Genomic DNA, 21,067 nt, shown 5'->3' with positions numbered 1-21,067 from the left:
GTTTCTACATTGAACAACAGGCAATGCAAGACAGTAATTCCTGAGAGAAGGGAAATCAACAAGGTGAGTATTTCAATTGCCTCAAGAAAATGTCAATGTGGCAGCACAGGAAGGGAGAATCCATACAAACCTCAACAGTCTCACTGAAATGGAGGCACAGAATTCAGGGTTCAAGGAAGCCAGGATGTGGTAGGGTCCCCTCCCTTTGGAAAGAAAAAAACCTCAAGGCAACCTGGATATATGCATACGCGACAACATCCCTCATGACCTTGTAACGTGAGACCACTTAATCAGACTGCATATTTGTGTGTTACCATATATGGGAGACAAAGAAATGAAAAATACATAAGAAACTACACCACATGGCGTTCGGGACTCAGTTCTTTGGGTACAAACCCAACTGAGCGGTGCTGGCAGGAATAAAGTTGCTTCCTGGAAAGAAAAGCCTCCGTGTCATGACTCTCTGCGAGCATCCTGCTACAAAGGCAGGTAGAATTTATTTTTTTTAATGTTTATTTATTTTGAGAGAGAGAGAGAGAGAGAGAGAGAGAGAGAGAGAGCCTGAGTGGGGAAGGGGTAGAGAGAGAGGTAGGGAGAGAAAGAGGGAGAAAATCCCAAACAGGCTCCATGCTCAGCATGGGGCTTGATCTCAAGACCATGAGAGATAATGACCTGAGCTGAAATCAAGAGTTGGGACACTTAACCAAGTCACCCAGGTGCCCCATCAGGTAAAATTTAGTGGAGCAATATTCTTCAAATATTGAAGAAAAAGGGGCTGCAAAGAGATAAAGTTCCGGAGACTAGTGAATGCATGTGAGGAAACTATTAAGGCTGGGAGAAAGAACCACCAGAAAGGACTACTCCAGAGCTCACAAGCTTGGAATAGTTGGCTTCCAAGAAGCCAGAGTGGATACTTAGTAATACCTGGGGCTTCAAGTAGAATCAATAATGAGGTCAAATTTGCCCTGATTTAAAGGCTGCTCTGGAGCCATGCCAATAAATTCTAAAAGCGAACCTCAAAGAGATCAAACTGGATGCCTATTAACTTAATTGCATATCAGAATGAAGCCCAAAATTATTAAGACAAAATCCAATACAACATAAAATTCACACTGTCCAGTGTTCAGTCAAAATTACTAGGCATGCAAAGAAGCAGGAAAATATGAGCCATAATCAGGAATGATAAAAGTCATTCAGCAGGAACAGACACAAAAACTACAAAGGGGATGGAATTTGCACACAAGAATTTTTTTTTCAACACAGGGAAAGTTTTAACATAGTTCATGATTTAATTAAAGTATAATCATTTAGTGATCATTTTGATCCATTTTATCTTCTTATTCCCGAAATTTTCAAATTGAGGTATAGTTGACACATAATGTTACTTTTCCTGTGCAAAGTATTCTCCAGGACCAACCTCTAAACATTCACTTTCATTATTCTAGATCATTTGGCAATTGCAGTACGTATACTTTCCTCAGTCTTATAATCGCTTCACATCACTCCCATAGTTTTACACTCTGCTATTATACTGTCCCAGAATTATTTAAGGGTGTGGCTCTTCTCACCTATCCGACACTACAGCATCACCCTTTTAGTGTAGGGACTCTGTCTCATATACATCTTTGTACACCCTTCAATAACCTAAAGAAATAGCTTTTATGAGTAGTGAAAAGGCACTCAATAAACTGCTGAATAAGCATTCCTTGCCCATGTACATTTCTGAACACCCAACTTTAACAATCTTGATAGCATAGATACAAAATAACTGAAAGATTTACTTAAAAGGTTAGCAGTAATTTAGACAAAAAACAATTTAGACATCTCAAGATTATACCTACCTGGTAAATCAAAATAGACCTGAATTATATTTAAGGTCATTGATGTTTATTCTGAATCCTGCACTAATACTTGGTCAAGGAAAAGTCTACATAGAGCCTAATATGAACACTGGTAGACATGTACACAGAAAAATGAAAACTTAAAATAATACAATGATGAAGAGTCAGATATATCATGTACATGCCAGGAAAAAGGGTTTTGATAAGGAATAAGAACAAGAGTAAATAGATATTCAAAATGGAGGGGGGTGGGGTAGCTCTGTTAATTAAGCATCTGACTCTTGATTTCAGCTCAGGTCATGATTGTGCCTTAATGAGATCAAGCCCCATGTCAGGCTGTCTACTGACAGCATTGAACCTGCTTAAGATTCTCCCTTTCCCTCTCCTTCTGCCCCTCCCCTGCTCATGCACTCTAAATAAATAAATAAAATTACAAAATGGAAATCACAGTTGACATGCCTCAGATTTGAGACCCTCCAAAGGACAGAGGCTCAAATGGCTTTTGACATGCCTTAGAGAGATATGTGCTTCTAAGCCTGAATACTTGTAAAGTATTGCATGACCCCAAATTCCTATATAATGAAACAATAAAAACTGAAGTTAAACGAAAGAAAATTCCATCCATATATCCTCTGTACATATGCAGAGGTTTAAAAAAAAGGGCAGGGTCTCTTTAAATATTAGCCGAAGTAATAGTAACAGGAAGACAGTTGAAGGGACATGATGTCCTGTAGGACACAAACTGGCAACTTCTCTGTTGTGTGGCACACTGTAGGCATTTAAAATCTATTTAATGAACAGGTGAATGAATGCATGAATGAATGAATGGATGAATGCAAAAACAAAAAGATAAAAATTTACCAAACAAATACACTTTGGGAAAATAATGAAAAGAAATTCTACCAGGCTTTCAGGATATTGTTTTTTGTTTTTTGTTTATTTTTTTATGTTTATTTACTTTTGAGAGAGACAGAGACAGAATAGGAGTGGGAGAGGGGCAGAGAGAGAGACACAGAATCTGAAGCAGGCTCCAGGCTCTCAGCTGTCAGCACAGAGCCCAACATGGGGCTCGAACCCATGAACCATGAGATCATGACCTGAGCCTAAGTCGGATGCTTAACTGAATGAGCCACTCAGGCACTCCAGGATATTGTTAATATTAAACTAACACGATCACTTTAAAAGTACTTAATGTGAATTTAGCTCACTTTGCAAAATAAACACCTTCAGTTAGTACAAAATCATCTTGTAAACCAGCAGGGTAACTCAGTGATGGTCTACTGTATGCCATTCACGCAACAGAACCACCGATTTCTTAAATTTGTGGACCACGTCATTCAGTGAGATAACTCATTGTGCCCTGCTGGACTAGTGGCTGCTGAAGTGAATGTTTCACAGAAAGAAGAGTGCAGGCTGTGGCAGTAGGGAAGACTGAGCATGACACACGGAGGAGGAGAAGGCCAAGAAAATGATTTCCAGACTATTACAACTCACCCAACAAATGCAAATGCAGGGGACATCTGTGATCTACAGTTTCTATTGTTAGAAGCCCAAGGGGAAACAATGAGAGTGGGAAGAGGTAGGTAAACAGTAATTATTAGTTGACTACAGTCATGGGTATGATATAAAATACGTCTACTCATTTTCTTACAATAAAAATCACATCTCCTTCTCTCAGATTTAAAGAGATATTAACAACTACACAGTTTATCTTTTAGTCTTCTTAATCTCAATTATTTCAAGACAACTCATTTTTTAAAAACTGGGAGTACGATGGGGCATAGAAAGAAAGAGAAGTCCCAAAATGAAGGAACTTGTTGTCTCCCTTCCATCCATCCTCTTTAAGCAAACATCATAGTCTAAGGTCAGATAACTATAATTTCTGGCTAGGAAATGAGGCTGAGAAAAGCCTCAATGCCTTCTTTTAAAATGGAATAGAGACAAAGAGACCTAAAGAATTGGAAAATAATTGGCAAATTATTGACAACTCAAAAGTCATCTTAACCTCACAATCAAGAATGGAATTTTATTGAAATATATATTTCTTCATTTCCTTTCAGGAGAAATATAATACCTTTAATTTAGTCATTTCCTTCCTAAATGGAAACATATGTAGCATTAAAGGGCAGCCATCTACCTGTGAAGAAATAAAATTTAAGTCAGGTTTGCTTAGAATAGCTTTTTGACTTCTCTCAAAATTTTGAGAGTTGAACTAAAATTGCTGTGGACTTCATAATGGAAGATACATAACTGGAAACTAGAACTTCTAAGTCTATTAATCAATGTGTAACCAATATTTAAGCTAAGAAAAAAGGACAACAAAAGAAAAACGGTAAAAATGGTTTTAGAGTGTTGTCAGCAAAAATAAGAAGAAACAGGCGGGGGCAGGGGGAGGGGAGGGGAGAAAAATGAAAACCCAGTAATTCACAGTGGGATCCCAATACCCAAGCATAAAATGAAGACAGTTAAATTTCTTGAGTTATACAAATATTTAAAAGAGCAGTGATCTGGAAAACACAACCAAACCAGATTTAAAGTAGGTCTGAATGAAAGTGCACAAATGACCATTTTCCTCCCTCATGAATAAGGTTTGTAAGAATCCTGAAAGAGAGCCATTTGACCTCTCCATGAAATAGATTACAAATGTGAGAATATGTGTACTAAGTCTTGTCGTAATATATGTATAGAGTCTCTACATGTCTATCCATTTAACAAGAATGTTATTTTACCTACAACCTTTGGGAGTTCATTTATTTATTACATTGTGTCCAACATTCATGGAATAATAACTCAAAGCACCCCCCAGAAAAACAAACCCTTTAATCCCTTCTATGCCAGTGATCCTCAAACTTCTTAGAAAAACCAACATCCCCACTGTCCAATACCCTAATATATTCTAATGTATTTTTGATAGTTATATTTTCCAGAATTAACATTGGATGCTTGATAACTGTGACAGTCCAAGGGGTCAATGGGACTTTCTGGGCTTATCAAGAAATCAAGGAAGACCCCAGCTACAAGGGGTGAGTGGATATGCTCTGCTGTTACAGAGATTTCACTTGCATGGTTTTTTCCTCTATATATTTATGACTGGAAAGTAAGTGAGTTATGCAACAACAAAATTAAATGTTATTAGAATCTCAACCTCTGATGAAAATCCTGAGATACACATATATCAAATTATGATATCGTACACCTTAAACTTACACAATGTTATATGTCAATTATATCTAAATAAATCTGAAAAGAAAATATCCTCGGGCTCTTCAAATACCAGAGCCAAATATGCTGGTGTCTGAGCTAGATGCCCTGGCAGCAGGAAAATACCATCAGCAGTGAATGAGTGCCTGTTATGTTCAAAGCACTGCACTTAGACCTGTCTAAAGACTCTATGACCAAACATTTAGACAATTTAAAAAATAATAATAGGTAATACCTAAAAAAAGAGCCTATTAAAGGGAAGAAGGAAAGGTAGTTAGGAAAAGAAAAGACCAGTGAAAGAATTAGATGAACCTATTATGAATGTTTCCCAAAGTGTTTATCAAAGACCAACAGCTTACAGAAGAACTTGACAGTAGTTCTTTAAAATGCATCCCATTGGGGCGCCTGGGTGGCTCAGTCGGTTAAGCGTCCGACTTCAGCTCAGGTCACGATCTCGCGGTCTACAAGTTCGAGCCCCGCGTCGGGCTCTGGGCTGATGGCTCAGAGCCTGGAGCCTGCTTCCGATTCTGTGTTTCCCTCTCTCTCTGCCCCTCCCCCGTTCATGCTGTGTCTCTCTCTGTCTCAAAAATAAATAAATGTTAAAAAAAATTAAAAATAAAATAAAATAAAATAAAATAAAATAAAATAAAATAAAATAAAATATATCCCACTGCTTTGCTCCAGACCTACTGAATCAAAACTTCTAAGGAAGTTTCCAGATCCTTAGGAATCTTATGCACATTAAAATTTAAAAATAGCTATATTCAAGGGACTTTCAACTATGAATCTGCATATGGTATGCATTTGGTAACTATATGGTAACTTGCATTTTGTAAGGAAGGCAGTAGGGAACCAGCAATGGAGCAGAACAAGGTCAAAGCTGTAGTTAAGAAAGAATGTTTTCAGAATCACATTTGTTTTTACATGAGGCTAACTTGTTACAATGAAAAAAAAAATAAACATTTAATCCTCTGCAAAAACAGACTATCTTATTCTAAAATATCAATTCAAATCAAATTCAGATATTTAAATATAAAATGAATGAGACATAGTTTTAAAATATTTTCAATGTTGTTATTCAAAAAAATACTTGAGTGTATCAGTCTAATTTATGAAGTGAGAAAACAGGTCCTGAGGCACTGTACGTATAGCAGGACTCAAAGTCTAAGTAATCTGTAAAATCCTTCAAAAAGCTCACCTGTGAGAAGGTGACATTTCTCTCTACAATGAACTATTCCCTGACTCTTGTGGTAGGAGGCAATACCCTTTGGCTCAGTTCCACCTAGACTCGCAGTGCTGTTCGAGTGGCCCTGGAGAGGGGCCTCAGGGTAGAGCCCTCACTTAGAACATGGGGATCTGTGCCTGCTGCTTCTCAGGCCTGCTGCCTGAACTTTGTGTCTCCACCCCATCCTGTTAGTCATCTGGTGTCTCAGAAACAAGTTCTCTGGCTTCTGTTACTGAACATCTTTATTAAAATGGACACTTAAAGCAATTCCAAGTTCCCCCAAAAAACTGAATAGTAATAATTCTCTAATAAATTATAAGTCATATGCAATTTTTGAAACACAGACATGTTACATTGTGCAGTAAATGTAATACAAAGGTGGCAAATCAAATTTTGATGAATTAGTAATATATTTGACATGCATGAAAGGAGGAAATACCAAGGAAATCTTTCACAAAAGAATATTTCTGTAATTTGAACAATTAACTTTAATTTATCCATTTTGAAAGTTCTAATTTGTAGTATCTTTCTTTCTTATACCAATGTCATTGAAATAAAGGAGTATGAAGCAATATAATAGCATTTAGAGAAGCATTTTAACATAAAAAAGTTCTCCAGATGACAACACCACTTATCCTTAACCATGACCTACAGGCTTTACTTTTGTAAATTCTTAACAGTAACTTTTAATGCAAAGAGTGATGGATTCTACTGTCTTAAAAACCCACCCCTCCTGAAGGAAGTATATCAAACTCCAAATGGATCATTTCTCTTTTTTAAATAATTTTTTAATGTTTATTTATGTATTTTTTGAGAGAGAGAGCCTGAGTGGAGGAGGGGCAGAGAGAGAGAAGGAGAGAGAATCCCAAGCAGGTTACACACTCAGCACAGAGCCCAATACAGGGCTTGATTTCACGACCCTGAGATCATGACCTGAGCCTAAATCAAGAGTCAGACGCTTAACCAACTGAGCCACCCAGACACCCCCAAGTGGATCATTTCTTAAAGGAGTGACACTTTCAACACACTCAGCAGACCATCAAAAATATTATATTCAGACACATTTGTTTTCTCAGTTTGACATGTCATTAAACCAGTGAACAGCAAGACTCATTATTGAAAAGAAAGAAACCAGTGGCATGCTGGTAAATGTTTAACAATAGCTGGCACCCTAAGGAGGAAAAAGTCTTGATTCATAGCATTTGCCAATTTCCGTAGTGTAAGTACTCCTACCATGACCAACTTCAGGTTACTATCATGATTTCACCGAATACAGAAATGAAAAGAGAGTTGCATAATCAGATCTCAGGAGCTGGCAAAAGTCAGTTTCAGCATGGCACTGGAAATGTCCACAGGCATTGAAAACTGTCCCCTTGTCTTAGCAAGACCCCCTACCTACTCGCTTGCCCTTGACACCCCAGTCCTTACCCAACACTTCATCAGTGCTTTGTCCAGCTCTTGTCCTCCCAAGCCAAACCTTCAGAAATCCCTCTCTCTAAATCCAAACTATCAAGACCTTATCATTTAAAAATGTTATCTTTGTTAATAAAACAGAGATGGTATTTTTTTCTCACCTTCCTCACAACACTGTGTGATTTCTTAGAATGCTCTCCTGTACTAAGTACTAAATTTCCCAAAACAAATTACACAGAATAAGGCTTAGGGTCTGTAATTAACTTTTTGGCTTTGTTTAGCAACTAATACGTAGCAGGTGGAGACAAGCAGTCAAATGTTAGTAAATGAATTATGAGTTAATCAAATAATTTATGTATTTACTATTCACATATTTATGCTTCCTTACATAAAAAATAGCCCAATACAAATATAAAGTGTATCCTGTAATTATAAAGGGAGCGGCTCAAGGGGCACCTAGCTGGCTCAGTTGGTAGAGCATGTGACTCTTGATCTGGGGGTCATGAGTTCTAGCCCCATGTTGAGCATACAGTTTACTTAATAAAAAATAAAGCAAACAGTTCAAGTTTCCTATTTTTAAAATGCAATATTATTAGTGTCAGAAAGACATTAGTAACAATCCCTACTCCTACCAACAGTGTGGCCTCTGACAAATCGCTTAACTTTGCTGGGACTCTTTTTCTAAAATGGGAATCATAGGGGCGCCTGGGTGACTCAGTTGGTTGAGCGTCCATCCGACTTCAGCTCGGGTCATGATCTCACAGTTCGTGGGTTCGAGCCCCATGTCGGGCTCTGTGCTGACAGCTCAGAGCCTGGAGCCTGCTTTGGATTCTGTGTCTCATCTCTCTACCCCTCCGCTGCTAATGCTCTGTCTTTCTCTGTCTCAAAAAACAAATAAACATTAAATAATAATAATAATAATAAAATAAAATGGGAATCATAACATCTATCTCAGAAGATTCTTACATGATAATAACTAACGCTCAAAAAATGGCAACCACTAAGTGTTATAGCTTTCTAAATAGTAACTGTCTAGGGTTTAGCTACACTTTTATAATAGTTTCTTAGAATTACAGCAGGAAAATCTCTGCATTAGAACAGGAAGTATCCACATGATGTTGAATACCCCCTGTGTGCTCTGATATCCCATGCCTCAGGACCCAGTGCAACCACAGCCTCAGGTCTACCTCTCCCAGGCTCATACTGCCCACAGCTGCTGTCTCTGAACCCCTGAGTCTAAGACACATTCCTTTGTAGAAAAGCCAGGCTAGCAGCCCTCCTTAATTGGAAACAGAAACGAAAATGCATCACTGGGTTTTTAAGAGTTTCAAAGCCTAGTAGAAAAAAATCAAGAGACAGAAAAAGAGTTACTCAATTGATTTTGATTTTTTTTTAACGTTTATTTATTTTTGAGACAGAGAGAGACAGCATGAACAGGGGAGGGTCAGAGAGAGAAAGACACGGAATCTGAAACAGGCTCCAGGCCCTGAGCTGTCAGCACAGAGCCCAACGTGGGGCTCGAACTCACGGACCACGAGATCATGATCTGAGCCAAAGTCGGACACTTAACCAATTAAGCCACCCAGGTGCCCCATTTACTCAATTGATTTTATGCTGACCAGTACAGATTTCATTTGATAACCTGACGATAGATATGTGTATATATAAATAAATGTAAATAACCTAAGATAAATTGGTGAAATTACTTTAATAGTACCATAAAAGAATAAGTTACTATAGTCAAATGTATCTTAGGAATGCAAGAATGCTTAAATAAGAAATCTATAAATGTAAAGGTGAACATATCAAAGAGTTTTTTAAATGATTATATCAATAAATGCCAAAATGTCACTCATTAAAATTATATATCTACCTATTAGGTTTTAAAATATTTTTAAAACTAGGAATAAGGGGCCTCTGGATGGCCCAGTTGGTTGAGCATCTGACTCTTGATTTCAGCTCAGGTCATGATCTCTCACAGTTTGTGAGATCGAGCCCCATGCCAGCTCTGCACTAAAGTGCTGAGCCTGTTTGGGATTCTCTCTCTCTCTCTCTCTCTCTCTCTCTCTCTCTCTGCCCTTCTCAAAATAAATAAATAAACATTTTTAAGTGTTAGGAATAAAATAGTTCTTTACCAGGAAAAACAAATAGTAAATAGTATATGCATAATTTAACACAAGACACACACCACTGGGAGCAAAACATGGTTCTGGAGTTCCTGGTTAATGTGGTCAGACATTAAAGAGAAATAGCAGACATATTAACGGAAATGAGAACAAAAAATGATCATTATTAGCAAATATCTTATCTCCTTTTGGAAAAAATAAAGTCATCACACGAGGAATCTCACAACTCTACCACTACAAGTACAGACTTACTACTAGTTTCTCCCATAGTTTCTTCTTTCCATGTGGTTGCAATAGAAAAGGTATCCCTTCATCCTCCTCATGAGTAAAAGAATTATCTCAACCCAGTAACCAATCCCTGAGTCACTCTATTATTTCATTGTCTTACATTCAGGGGCACCTACTCTAAGGCCCTAATCCTACTATCATGTTCCTTCAAGGCACCGGGCTCACAAGACCCTACCCAAGCAACTGTTTCAGCAATGCTGTCTCTCTTTACCCCATTTTCTCCCCATTACCTCCTCTCTCCACTCTAGCCCTACTGGTATTCTTTTAAACTTCAACCACACAAGTAGCTCCTATCTTAGAATCTTCTAACTTCCCTCTGCCTACATAAACGTCGGCATGGATTGAATGCTCACTTTCTTCATCATCTAACATTCTATGGTGTTGAGTTTTTTTATTTTGTTTTGTTTTGTTTTGTTTTTCGGGTGGTTGTTGGTTTCTCCCCAACTAGAACATAAGCTCCATGTTGCCAGGGTTATTTGCCTGATAGACAGGAGTCATTCAATAAGCACTGAATGAATGAATGAATGAATGAATGAAACTATCAAGATAAAGTAGTATTTATGGGGGCACCTGGGTGGCTCAGTCAGTTAAGCATCCGACTCTTGATTTGGGCTCAGGTCATGACCTTATGGTTTGTGAGACCGAGCCCTGCACTGGGCTCTGTGCTGACAGAATGGAGCCCGCTTGGGATTCCCTCTCTCCCTCTCTCTGTCCCTTCCCTGCTCATACACATTCTCTTTCTCTCTCTCAAAAATAAATCAACTTAAAAAAACAGTAAGTAATATTTATAGAACTGATCCCAATTAGGATCCAAAGGCACAAGTAAATTACAGCAGTGACATCTATCCCAGCTTGCTTCTTTCAGCCATTGTTAGCCCCCATCAACCCAAACCTATAGTCATACATGGGATTCCCCTATGAACAATTCACTTAGAGTGGAAAAAAAAATAAGTAGAGTTCTTAGCAGGCATCAGCTAGAATATAGTGTTGCAATATAAAAACCCCAATTTGGGGTTCATGAATGATTGTGAAAACAGCAGGTTTTCCCTAAGGGAAGAATTTCTAGTCTACTTTGCATGAAAAGAGAGGTGGTGTGTGAAGTATGATCCTCACTAACTAATGACAGAATGGTCAGGGGCTTAGAAGTGACAAGATGGGGAGACTGTTAACAAAAAGGTATAAGGAAAAAGCATGTGAGGTACCTTCTCAAAAAAGCTCAACATGTAAGTACTCACCCAAAAATCCCCAGTGCAAAGGAGATTATCTATTATCTCAGCTATCTCAGTATTTGCATGGTAAGCATTTATTGAAAAAAATTAAGAAATTCTATATATAACTAAATAACTATATATATATAACTATATATAGATAGATATAGATATATATAGTTATATAGATCTATATATAACTATAGATCTACATATCTATATAGCTATATATAATTATATATCATATATATATGTATATGTATATATATATATATATATATATATATATATATATATATATATAAAACTAAAATACACAAGAGAATCAATTAAAAATATTTAATGTCAGGGCACCTGGGTGACTCAGTCCATTAAGCCACTGATTCTTGGTTTAGGCTCAGGTCACGATCTCATGGTTCATGAGTTTGAGCCCCACCTCAGGCTCTGCTCTGATGGCGTGGAGACTGCTTGGAATTCTCTCTCTCCTTCTCTCTCTCTGCCCCTCCCCTACTCTCTCTCTCCTCTCTTTCAAAATAAATAAATAAAATTAAAAAAATGCTTTAATGTCAAATGTAGAGTAAAATGGTTAATTTAAAAATTAAAAGTAAAAATAGCAGTGTTAACATAATCTGCAATGAGAGATTAGAAAATATAATGTAGGGGCATTTGAGCGGCTCAGTCAGTTAAGTGTCTTGACTTTAGCTCAGGTCATGATCTCACAGTTTGTGAGTTCAAGCCCCACATCAGGCTCCACGCACTGACAATATGGAACCTGCTTGGGATTCTCTCTCTCCCTCTCTCTCTCTGCCCCTCCCCAGCACGCAGACTCTCTCTCTCTCTCTCTCTCTCTCTCTCTCTCTCAAAATAAATAAATAAATATTTTAAAAAAGAAAAGAAAAGAAAAGAAAATGGGGGGGGAACCCTACTCAAATGACAAGAACAAAATGAACTAAATATGAATACCCTAACTAGAAATGCACGGATGCTATATAAAGATAATCACGAATTTTACTAAGGAAAAAGAATATTTGAGCAAATGAAAGGATATAGCATGATCTCTGGACTAGAAAAAAAGTGAATATTTTAAAGATATCAATTATTCTTTATGAATCTATAGGTTTAAAATAATTTTAGTGGCAATAGCTTTGTCTTTATAAAATTATCCTAAATTTTGCCAAATAGAAAAGAGCTCCTAAATAAAAATAGGTAATGGCAGAAGACTACAAACATGACAGATGGATATTAAAGCAAATTATAAATCCACAAAAGTAAAACACTGTGTTATTGGCACAATAAAACAGAAAAGATCTTCATAAATAGATTGCAGTAGGAATGTGATAGAAGATAAAGGAGACTGAAAAAAATAGTTCAGTATACATGAAAATAAATTTCAGATAAAAAGAGAACTAAATGTTAAAGATAATTTTACATATGAAAAGGAAGAAAAGTGTGCGAAGTATTTACTTTTTGTGAAAGATACATGTATAGATTTTACAACCATAAAGAGTAAAACTTCAATACGTCAAAAATTTTATGACAGAATTTAAATCACCAGAAGAACAGGGACTTTGTCCTAGTTACTGCCATATCTCAGAGCTTAGAATAGTGGCTGATGTATTGTAGATTTGTAAGTAACTTACTTTTATCAAATGATAGCATGTAAGTCCATTCCTTTGGATCAAACTTAGTACAGACTTTTTTTATATTAAAAAATGGTTAAAAATATCTACAATTTCTACCCCCAAAAAAGTCATCTGGGATTTTTATAGGGATCGCATCAAGTCAGTAGGTCAGCTTGGGAAGCACGGCCATCTCAACATTCATCTTCCAATGAATGAACACAGGATGCTTGTCCAATTATTTAGATATTCTATAGTCTCTTTCAACAATGTTCCATAGCTTTGAGAGTACAAATTTCACACTTCCTTTGTTAAATTTATTCCTAAGAGTGTATTATTTTTGATGCCATTATAAATGAAATCATTCTCTTAATTTCATGTTTTGAATGTGCATGACAAGTTTATAGAAATACAATTGATCTTTGTACATTTGATCTGGTATCCTGCAACCATGCTGAACTCATTTACTAGTTCTAATAGTTTTTTGGTGGATTCTTTAGGAATTTCTACATATTTTATCATATCCTCTATGAATAGAGATCATTCTACTCTTTCCTTTCCAATACGGATGGGGTTTTTTTCTTTCTTTCTCTTGCCCAACTGCCCTAGCTAGAACCTCCAGCACAATGCTGAACTGAAGTGGCAAGAGTAGATATCTCTGCCTTGTTCCTAATCTTAAAAGGAAAGCATGCAGTCTTTCACCATTAAATATGATGTTAGCTGTGGGCTTTATAGTCTATGACCTTTATCAGGTTAAGGAAGTTCTCTTCTATTACTATTTTGTTGAGTGTTTTTATAATGATGGGATGTTGGACTTTTTCAAATGCCTTTTCTGAATCTGTTGAGATGATCCTGTGATTTCCTGTTTTTAATTCTACTGATATGATACATTACATTAATTGCTTTTTAGATGTTAAACCAATCTTGCATTGCTGAGATAAAACAAGCTGATTCTACAATTCACACAGAATTTCAAGGGACCCAGGGTAGCCAAAACAATCTTGAAAAAGAACAAAACAGGACTCACATTTCTCAATTTTAAAACTTACTACAAAACAAGGGCAATTATGACAGTGCAATACTGGCACAAATATAGAAATACAGATCCGATGAATTGAATTGAGAGTCCCAAAATAAACATATGTTTATGGCCAACTGATTTTTGATAAGAGTGTCAAAACCATACAAATGATGCTAGGACAAACTGGCTATTCACATGCAAAAAATGAAGTTGAACCCTTTCCTCATACCATATATAAAAATTAAGTCAAAATGGATCAAAGACCTAAATGTTAGAGGAAAACTATAAAATTCTTAGAAGAAACATAGGGGTAAAACTTCATAACTTTCGTTTTTGCAATTCATGAGGTGTGGTTTTTATGAGTACTTTCAAAGAAATTGGTAAGAAAAGTAGTAAAAATCCTCAAGAAGAAATAGGGAAAGATAAAAATGCCAATTCATAAAAGAAATATAAACACCAAATAACACAAAAAAATCTAACATCACCAGTTGCTAAGAAATAAGAATGAAAACAAAGCTCATTTACCTACCAAATTATCATGGTGTTAAGGAGTAGGGGAAGCATAGCACATTAGACGTAGATATAGATACACATACACTTGTACATATGAATACAGATATTAGATGGATGTTGAATTGTTACTTAAAAAAAATTCCCAAACACACACACTTGTGGAAGAAAGTAAACCAGTAAAGTATTAGTAGTTAAACTGTATTATAAAATTATATAAATAAAAATTATATATATACATAATTACATATACATTATTTTCTTGGCATAAAAAATAGTAGGTGTTTTAAAAGCCTACACACAAATAGTAGGTGTTTTAAAAGCCTACACACAAATAGATTTTCCTTGTGATGTAATCAAAGGAATTAAAGGAACAATGAAGAAGAGAGCATTTGGAGAGAAATGCAGGCCACTACCCAGAGCAGAGGGTTCACAAAAACATTTCTGTTGCTACAACCCAACACCCAGGAATGGAGGCAACAGGTACTACAGCAATGTGCTCACTCATGTGGCAAACATCCTTATTTATTACCTGCTTTGGAAGTAACAAGCTGCAGCACAAGAGGCCGTCTGGTTACAATGCCCGACCCTCGAGGGAGAAAGTCCCTAAAAAAAAAAAAAAAAAAAAAAAAAGAGAGAGAGAGAGAGAGAGAGAGAGAAAGAAAGAAAGAAAAGAAATAATAGATTAAGGCATTTTACATAATTCTGATTACCTACAGATTTATAAGTCAAGTTCCACAGTAATTCCCCTAATTCCCAACCTGTCAGTGCATCACATGTCCAAAGAATGCTAGGCCCACTTTATAAAAGAATCATGTGCAATGTAAAAAAAAGGGAGGGGGGAAGGCCCCTTATATTGAATATTAATCCAGGTGTATTATCATAATGACCTCACTAGAATATGTCACTCATTCATTTAGCTGTAATCAATAAAAGTTTACATTAAATTACTTTGTATTTTCATTTCACATTCATTTTCAGAGAGTCAGTATTTATAAAAACATGTGATACAGAAAACTCCTTTTGGTAATTAAAAAATCCAGTGAGGCACCTGGGTGGCTCAGTCACAGAAGTGTCTGACTCTTGATCTCAGCTCAGGTAATGACCTCACAGTTCATGAGATAGACCCTCACCTTGGGCTCTACACTAACAGCTGGGAGTCTGCTTGGGATTATCTCTTTCTCTCAGTGCCTCATTCACTCTCACTCTCACCTGCACAGGCGTGTACACACTGTCTCTCTCTCAAAACAAATAAATTTTTAAAAAAGATCAATATTAGCACCATCAAACACTGACCATTATTAGAGGTAAGAAAGGCATTTTAGACCATGCCTTCTAAATATCCTGAAATTTTTTCCAATAAAAGGTCACACATAAAATGCAAGATTAAGTAGAGATACATATTGTGTATGTAGAAATTAACAGCAGAAAAAACACTGAAGCTTGAGGTTTTTTGTTCTCGTTCCTGATAGGTGAGAGTTTATTTAAAATGGGAGTTTTTTAACAAATAATAATTGTGTTTTAAGTGCATGTTAATATACACTAGACCAATAAAAAAAATGCAGCTAAGAAAGTATTTTATAATTACATCTGCAATGCCACATAAACCAGTACTGATTGTGCAATGTCAAATTCATTAATATACCTATAACACAGCTTTTAAATGCATTTGGTTTTTTAATGTTTATTTATTTTTGAGAGAGAGAAAGACAAAGTGGGAGCAGGGGAGGGGCAGAGAGAGCAGGTCACATGGAATCTGAAACAGGCTCCAGGCTCTGAGCCATCAGCACAGAGCCTGACGCAGGGCTCGAGCCCACAGACTGGGAGATCATGACCTGAGCCAAAGTCGAACGCACCGACTGAGCCACCCAGGCACCCCTAAATGCATTTAGAATGCCTCACAACTTCTGGAAGATTCATCATTTTAAAAGTCACAAAATTCCATTCAAAATAAACTTCTGACTCAATGGCAGTGTTTCTCAAAAATGGTTCCAGGACCACCAGAAAGCATTATATATCCACAGATGTCCAGGATTCATCCTACATCTACAGATTCAGAATGCCCAGGGGAAGATGTGCAGTATCTGCACTTTGTTTTTTTTTTTTAATGTTTATCAATTTTGTTGAGAGAGAGAGAGCAAGCAGGGGAAGGGCAGAGAGAAAAAGGGAGAGACAGGATCCCAAGCAGGTTTTACAGCTGTCAGCACAGAGCCAGACACAGGGCTCAAACCCATGAACCATGAGATCACGACCTGAGCCAAAACCAAGAGTCTAATGCTTAAACCAACTGAGCCCCCCAGGTGCCCCTGCAGTATCTGTACTCTTAACAAACTCCAGGGGGTTCTGATGTCCACCATGGTTTGAGAAACACTGACTTCAAGTCAGGATACATTACTCAACAATTCAGTGGGTGATAATAGCATAGGTCATACTATGAGTTTTGTAAAAATCTGGCAGAACAGAGCTTCAACACAGTGGGATTTCAAGGAACAACAGCTTATAAAAATGGCAAAGTCCAGTGAGAATGCTACAGAACCCAAGACTTTAGCTCTACTGATCTTTTAGAATTGGAGAGATAAAATTAAAATTTCCCCTACTACACATAATTTATTTTGCAAATGCTCGTGTAAAGTCTAACAGAGGAAATGACACTGAACAGCCTCTTAACTAAATTAAAGCTTTACTTGATTCCAAAGGACTGTTTCATTTGGAATACCATATGTGACTAAAATAAATAATAGTGAAATTACAAACTTGCATTGATCCCGAAAATGGCAATCTGAAATAAATAATATTATTTATTCATTAAAAAAATTCACTGAGAAACTAAAACGTGCTGGGGAGATGCTGTGGGCATCACCCTACACTAGTTTCACACCAGAAGTTTGAAATCTAATGGGAAGATAAAGACATGCACGTAGAAGACCATTAAAGAAGGGAACAGATTAACTACACTGGAGTTCAGAAAAGAGAGACCAATACTCTCTAAATACATATAATGAAATACCCTTTTAATATTCTCCAGGAACTATATTAGAATATTTTCTAGTTTTTATGGTTTCAATAATCACTTAAAATTTAATCAGAACAAGGACAGCATCTACTCTGTGTCTAAAACCAAAACCTAGAAAAAAGAAGTTAACTTGAGAATCAATATGGATAAAGGGAAAACAAAACAAAAGTCCATAGCACAGAGTGGGAGGGAATCTGTTTGAGCTATTAGGACTCTGAATGAGATTTTAGGATGTATAGACAGATGATGCCAAAGACAAATAAATATTCACATCTTAAATGCCTGAATAATGCCATTTAATGAATCAATAAAATATTTTCTTAAAAAATAAAAAGAGGTAAAGAAGAAGGGGGAAAAGGCAAATGGAAGAAAGAAGTTTAGTTACTTAATACCTTCCTGCTGAGATCTGTTTCAACTCATGTTTATGGCCATCTATTTATAATGTAGATTTAGTAACAATCCCTTTGAAACATTATTAAAGCAAAATATAATGTATCAAATATTTTAAATAACAATTACCATGTGTTTGACTGAAAAGTAAGCCCACAGATACATCTAACATTTTTCTCTACTTTTTTTATTAAACAAACAGAACTTTGCATGAAAAGTAATAAATGGAGGGGCGCCTGGGTGGCTCAGTCGGTTAAGCATCCGACTTCGGCTCAGGTCATGATCTCACAGTTTGTGAGTTCGGGCCCCGTGTCGGGCTCTATGCTGACAGCTCGGAGCCTGAAGCCTGCTTCAGATTCTGTGTCTCCCTCTGTCTCTGACCCTCCACCTGTTCATGCTCTGTCTCTCCCTGTCTCAAAAATAAATAAACATTAAAAAAAATGTTTTTTTTAAGTAATAAATGGATTCAGGTATCCAACCTCCCTTCTTACTAACTCATACTTACTGGCCCCCTGCCATCCTACCTCCGATACATATATTCTCACCAAAAATCAAAAGATTTGGTAACCAAATCCTGCTATTTGGAAGTCTCTCTGGACCTCACAAGAGTATCTAAGTGCAACAAAGCACTGGAGAGAAATTTCTCTCTTCTGACGACTACGTGACTGATCTGGCATCCTGAAAATCCATGTCATTCTGATGATCCAGCAGCATGAAGACCATATGCCCAGCACACTGCTGCTGTGAAAAGCTCAAATGAAACCCAGAGAGCCTGGCTTTGAGCCCCAGTTCTGCCAATGAATGCACAAAATTCTCTTTAAACCTTAACTTCTTTTGCTACTAAACTGAGACAACCCTATGGATCAAATGAAATGCAACATATGACAACTTTTTTAAAAATTTTTTTATGTTTATTTTTGAGACAGAGAGACAGAGCATGAGTGGGGGAGGGGCAGAGAGCAAGGGAGACACAGAATCCGAAGCAGGCTCCAGTCTGTGAGCTGTCAACACAGAGCCCGATGCGGGGCTCAAACTCACCAACCGTGAGATTGTGACCTGAGCCGAAGTTGGATGCTTAACCGACTGAGCCACCCCGCACCCCTAATATAGCAACTTTTTAAAAACCAAACCACTATAGAAAAAAGTAGTACTATTACCATTATTGTTGCTATAATATAGCCACAGCATGTTTTCCCTGATGTTGCCGTATTCTCTCATCTCAAATAAATAAATACATAAAAAGCCTCCACACATAATATTTTAACATTCATGAATGGAAGTTAAAGATGAAGAGCCACAGACCCCACTTGAACTGTACCCTTGGTGTTGACTAGCTGCACTGGTTCAGAAAGCTCAGTTCCTTATAGCTGCCTCCAGCAGGGAGTCAAGACACTGATACAAACAATTATGAATAATTCATTAGCCATTGCATGCAACCATCCACTTGAATTTTACTATTTTCTATGCAATAGGTTGGTTCTCCTGTATGTATACCTTATGGGAAAATTACTTTGCTAAATTAATGCAGAAAAAAATGACTTGCTTTTAGTTACTGTGGATTTAAACTATAATTTCTATTTATGGTCATGTATATAAAAATATAAAATTTGCATGCCATTTTTCTCCAACGTGAACCTTCAAGGTAAAAAATAAGAAGAGTAATCTGAAGGGGTGCCTGGGTAGCTCAGTCATTAAGTCTGCAACTTGGGCTCCCGTCATGGTCTCCTGGTTGGTGAGTCCAAGCCCCACATAGGACCACCTGCTGTCATCACAGAGCCTGCTTCAGGTCCTATGTCTCCCTCTCTCTCTGCCCCTCCCCCGCTCTCTCTCTCAAAAAGTAAATAAACATAAAAAAAAAGAGTAATCTGAAGACTAAGTACCATTTAACTAACTCTACTCTATTGACTGAGTGTCTTATTTATGTACTTATGGTTGGATTGTACAGATTTTAAGGCAGGAAGAGCACTTCGCTCTCGATGCCACATACCAGCTACAACTCAAATGCCTTCCTTCTCTCTCAACCCACCTTAATAAAGCATTAATCTGCACAGTCTTAATAGCTGCTCTTCGGACAATAAATAGATGTTCTTTCATGGTTTCCTGACTTATGCACAAAAAGTAGAGAACAATTCCCACTCTATGGCCTAAGAACCATGTTGATAATATTTCTTATTGGCTCTCCCAGAAACTTAGTTTACCAAGAAATATTGGTACTGGACCACTACGAAATGACTGACCTCTGGAAGCCTAAAAAAAGGAGAGCAGACTTGCTGTATCAACCAAGCTAAAAGAAGTTTTCCCATTAGCAACAAAAAGTAAATACAGAGAATTTTTTCTTTAAGATAGATGTTGAAATGATCATTAACCAGATGATTTGCTTAATAAATACATGTTTTAGTATCTGCCCAGACTGAAGACACGAGGCATAACTTACACTGTGCAAGAAGTTAATTCATATAGTTGATTCATTCAAAGATAGATAAGCTTAGTCTTAGAAGAGAATAGCACGCAAATGATACAACAAACACGACAGGTATATGATTAATTAAGCTCCACACAAGGTGAGATATTGACATAGATCAGGCAATAATCTATTCTGCTTGGAGGAAACGATTTCAGAGAGGCACAAGGTAGGAGGCACTCACAGGGGATGTACAGAGACATGGAAGAGAGAAGTAACACAGAATATCAAGGAACTGTAAATATTAAAGAGAGGTCACAATGAGGTAGAAAAGAGTCTGAACAAGAAGGCAGGACCAGACCTCAGAGGCCTCCACTTGTATATTTTTTTTTCTTCCTCTAAGGCACTAAAGAGTTTTAACTGATCAGATTGGCATTTCAGAAAAATCCCTGGGGGACTGTATAGACAATGTTGAAAAAAAGAAAAAGACAGGGAGACCAGTCACTAGCTTGTCCAGGTCACTGAGGATGAAGATAATAAAGGTTAAGCTCAGAGCAGTAATGGCAAGAGACAGAAGACAACAGAGAGAACGGACAATTGGCAGGACGTAACGATCATTTTGATATGGAATGACATGAGATGGAGGAGTTAGAATAAATCTCACAGTTCTGGTTCGGTTAGCTGGCTGAATAGTGGTGCCATTAACCAGAACAGGAAATACAGTAAGGTCCAGTTATAGCTGTTATTTATATAGTATTTATCATGTGCCAAGCACCATTCTCATTTGATCCTCAGGTAGACGCTATTGTTA

At 37.1% G+C, this 21,067-nt stretch overlaps 1 protein-coding gene across 19 annotated transcripts in view; it reads right to left on the bottom strand.

The window, feature by feature from the left end:
• Positions 1-21,067, bottom strand: part of DNM3 (dynamin 3) — a 565,070-nt gene that overhangs the window by 459,736 nt on the left and 84,267 nt on the right. For all 19 annotated transcript variants that reach the window (XR_006213789.1, XR_006213790.1, XM_042975642.1 and 16 more), the window contains exon 2: positions 14,985-15,058. Coding sequence is in view for 17 of the 19 variants with exons in the window: in XM_042975642.1 (XP_042831576.1) it covers positions 14,985-15,058 (74 nt within the window). In the remaining 2 variants the exon portion in view is untranslated. The remainder of the gene's footprint in view (positions 1-14,984; positions 15,059-21,067) is intronic.

Source organism: Panthera tigris, chromosome F3 (genome assembly GCF_018350195.1).
Source record: "Panthera tigris isolate Pti1 chromosome F3, P.tigris_Pti1_mat1.1, whole genome shotgun sequence".
NCBI classification, from domain to species: domain Eukaryota; kingdom Metazoa; phylum Chordata; class Mammalia; order Carnivora; family Felidae; genus Panthera; species Panthera tigris.
This window is presented reverse-complemented; position numbering and strand designations above follow the sequence as displayed.